Source organism: Frankliniella occidentalis, unplaced genomic scaffold (genome assembly GCF_000697945.3).
Source record: "Frankliniella occidentalis isolate FOCC.00 unplaced genomic scaffold, Focc_3.1 Scaffold47, whole genome shotgun sequence".
Lineage (NCBI taxonomy): Eukaryota > Metazoa > Arthropoda > Insecta > Thysanoptera > Thripidae > Frankliniella > Frankliniella occidentalis.
Window position 1 is genome coordinate 520,448 of NW_026267177.1, and position 3,074 is coordinate 523,521.

The following is a 3,074-nucleotide window of genomic DNA, read 5'->3' on the forward strand; positions in this document are numbered from 1 at the left end:
CTACTAAACCATGCGATGACTGTTGTTTTGCCATTACAATGATTCGTCGCATCTATAAATTGTCACTACCATAAAGAATGTAATAAAATACTGGGTGGTCCATAGAGACCTCTTCCTCTAATTTGCTTAGACTGTACCCATGCAGGCGTGCAGTGAGTTGCATACTCACACGGGGCCAGAAGGCACCGAGGTGAGCGACGGTAAGCAAGCCCGCCCACACGCCTGCATGAGGTGCAGTATACGCAAATTAGAGGAAGAGGTATGTGAACCACCCTGTATAGTGAGAAATCATCGCAAAAATGATTCCATCACCTTTGTATTACTTCCAAGTGTTTGTAATTTGAAATTATAGCACTATTTTTGCTACCCTTTCTCCTCATACACTCTCTCCCTTTTTAGTGATAGAAGATATCATGCGATATAACAGGCATGGAAATCGATGACAGCCAATAATCACATACAAATTCTATAACAATGTTGCAGTTTCAAGAATTTAGTGTAAAGCCAGATCTCGTCAACTGTTGATCTACTAACTTGATGCTCTTCAGAACGAACTGGCTGGGCCCGAACACGCGAAGGTTTCTGTAGATGGAGGTGACAGTGACTGGCCCGCTCCCCTGGTTCACCACCACTTCAGGAATAAGAAGAGGCTCGCAGGACGGGATGCCGAGCTCGCTGATACCTGCGTGTTTCAAGAAGCAGCGTTAACGATTAAATGTTTTCGCTCAGGAAGAAAATCACTTTAGACCGTTTATTTCAGCGAAATTTCTGCTATAAAAACTGACATCACTCGTTCATAATACTAGTTCTAGGTACAACAAACATACACTGAAGTCAACACAGAGTTTGCCTACTCTCTCCGCCCAGGTCCAGGTGCCCTGACGCCAGCGCATAGGCAAACCAGCCGGCATCGACACCTAATTTCTCCGTTGACTTCAGTGTATCCTAGGTGGCTGCTTAACCCCGGGCACCGATGTACTTATGCTGTACCGCATTCCTACGTGCGGGCAGGCTGGTTGCCTACTACGGCAAGTAGCGAGGTATAGGCAAAAACAAAAAGTTGACTTAAAATTAAACATTTCTAAAAAAAACGACTGAGCTGTAATGGCGTAGCGAAAACTATATGCCTGTTCACTTGCTTTTTAATTAAAGCATGCACGAGGACGAACCCTCTTCTGGGCGTTTCACTCAGTTTATTCACACAATCATTCCTCACAATCGTGGCTCAGATTTACGAGTAAGAGACATACCTTCCGCGAGGTGGGGCCGCAGCAGCTCGACCGCTTCCTTGATGCACTCGTTGATATTCGGGTCATGTCGCTGGCAAATCTTGAGGAAAGACGCTGTGAGGACAAGCAAGGGCGACACGTCAGGTTGAGGGAGCGGGCCTCGGCCTCCTGCCTCCTCGGCCGTTCTCACTCGAACTTACGCAGAGGGTGCCCCAGCCCGCTTCCGAAATCCTTCGCCACGGCGTAGGCGTGGGCCACGGAGACGGCTTGGGTGGCGAGGGCCAGGATCAGCACCAACGTCCTCGTCGACAGGGGAGCCGTCATCGTGGAGGTGCTCTGCTGTCACCGAGGGGCGGTCGGACTCTACTGCCACCGCGACGCAAGGTGCGTGGAGGGCGGGGGGCAGCGCTGCCCACAACACTACCCCGCCCCCACCCCGTCCATTGTGTTGGCGTTTGTTGAATTTCTGCAGCGCACAGGTCCCGGGTGCACGGCGAGCTGCTTGGCGCCCCGAGCAGCCCTCTGGTGCAGCGCCGCGCCGCGCGCCGTCAGCCGAATATGTGCATCTACCGCGAACTGCTGGGGTGGGCGGCGCCGGCTGCCGACCCCGGGGACCGGGCGTAAAGCAGGTGAGTTGGCGAGAGGCTGGTGAGAGGCCTTCCCTATCTCTGGTAGCTCAGCTCGCCTCGCTACGTGCAGGGCGTCGCGGGCGGCACGGGCGCCAGCGCCACTCTGCGCCCTGCTGCCGCTGGCACCTGCTCGGGAGCCCGACCAGGCGGCGGCGGCGACCGTCAACGTCGTCGGTATAAATCTCGTCAAATCGCCGTCTACTTCCCTGTACGAGATTTGCTGGTCATAAAACACGCGACGATCACAATTTTATCCGCGTGGCCGAATGTCCGCACCGCTGACGTCACACCGAGCCCCGCCGTGGTGGCGCTGCGGGTCGAGCGCTGCAGCCCGGCCGGAGCAGCCCCATCCCAGCCCGGCCCGTGCAAGTGCTCGTCCTAAGGGCGGGCACCAACACGCCTGGGCAGAGAGCACGCCGTCCTTCCTTGCAGACACATCCGGCAAGGGGGAGAGTGATATAAAAACACTAAATCGTACTTTGAGGCCGATGATGGGAGCAGGCGGGCCGTGCATGCGTTTCCCTTTACTGTATCATTTGGGGTGCTTCGGCGCCCGCCTTGCGGCTGTCTTCCGGTGTGTGGTTAGCGCACTCTGTGCTGTGCCCTCAACTCGCCCGCTCCAATAAAACAAGCGGCGTCCTTCGCCGCCGCAGTGCGTACTTGAACCCACCGTGGTGTCGGTGCCCTCCAGGGGGCAGCTCGTCCACAGTTCACAGTGGTGTCGTTTGCCCTGGAGAACCAGGATGGTCCCGTGTGGGCGTGGTTAACACATTTTCAACGAGTAGATTGCACTGAGAAAGAATGCATTCGTGCCTGCCGCTAGTGGCCTCCGACATCGTAGACCGATCGCCGTTGGAGTGGGCAACCCGCTCCCTCGCCTGCATGGGGCATAGTATGCTGCAGGAAAGATTTCCACGGCCAATACCTACGACTTAGGTAAGAAAACGAGTCTGATTGGCAGGCCCGGGACCCGGCGCTGCTCTGACGGCCTGGAGGTCAACGGTCGGAGGCGCCCACGGGCCACGGCGCACCTCTGTTCTGTTGCCTTTTTTTTTCGTGTTCGTTTTGTTTTTGTCGAATATCGACAATATTACCATTTCCTCGGACGCCACTAGAAAGAAGCTCATGATTAATCATTGGTGAGGTGTTGCACGCCGGGGTAACCTTGTCCTGCTCTGTTTCCTGAGGGTAGACCCCGCCCCCAGACACCCCGCCG

At 55.4% G+C, this 3,074-nt stretch overlaps 1 protein-coding gene across 1 annotated transcript; it reads right to left on the minus strand.

Annotated features, from left to right (window-relative positions):
* Positions 1 to 470: 470 nt before the first annotated feature.
* Positions 471 to 1,664, minus strand: LOC127749334 (uncharacterized). The gene is made up of 3 exons (XM_052267164.1): positions 1,430 to 1,664; positions 1,251 to 1,343; positions 471 to 682 (listed from the first exon to the last, which is right to left on the minus strand). Exons 1-3 carry the CDS (start codon positions 1,551 to 1,553, stop codon positions 486 to 488), a joined length of 414 nt encoding a protein of 137 aa, XP_052123124.1. The 5' UTR covers positions 1,554 to 1,664; the 3' UTR covers positions 471 to 485.
* Positions 1,665 to 3,074: the final 1,410 nt, after the last annotated feature.

Excerpts from the sequence above, each read along its gene's own strand:
- LOC127749334 (XM_052267164.1), bottom strand. The coding sequence starts at position 1,553 with ATGACGGCTCCCCTGTCGACGAGGACGTTGGTGCTGATCCTGGCCCTC. Across the intron at positions 1,344-1,429 it reads CGGGCTGGGGCACCCTCTGC|CGTCTTTCCTCAAGATTTGC; the intron begins GTAAGTTCGAGT and ends TTGTCCTCACAG. Across the intron at positions 683-1,250 it reads GCGGCCCCACCTCGCGGAAG|GTATCAGCGAGCTCGGCATC; the intron begins GTATGTCTCTTA and ends TGAAACACGCAG.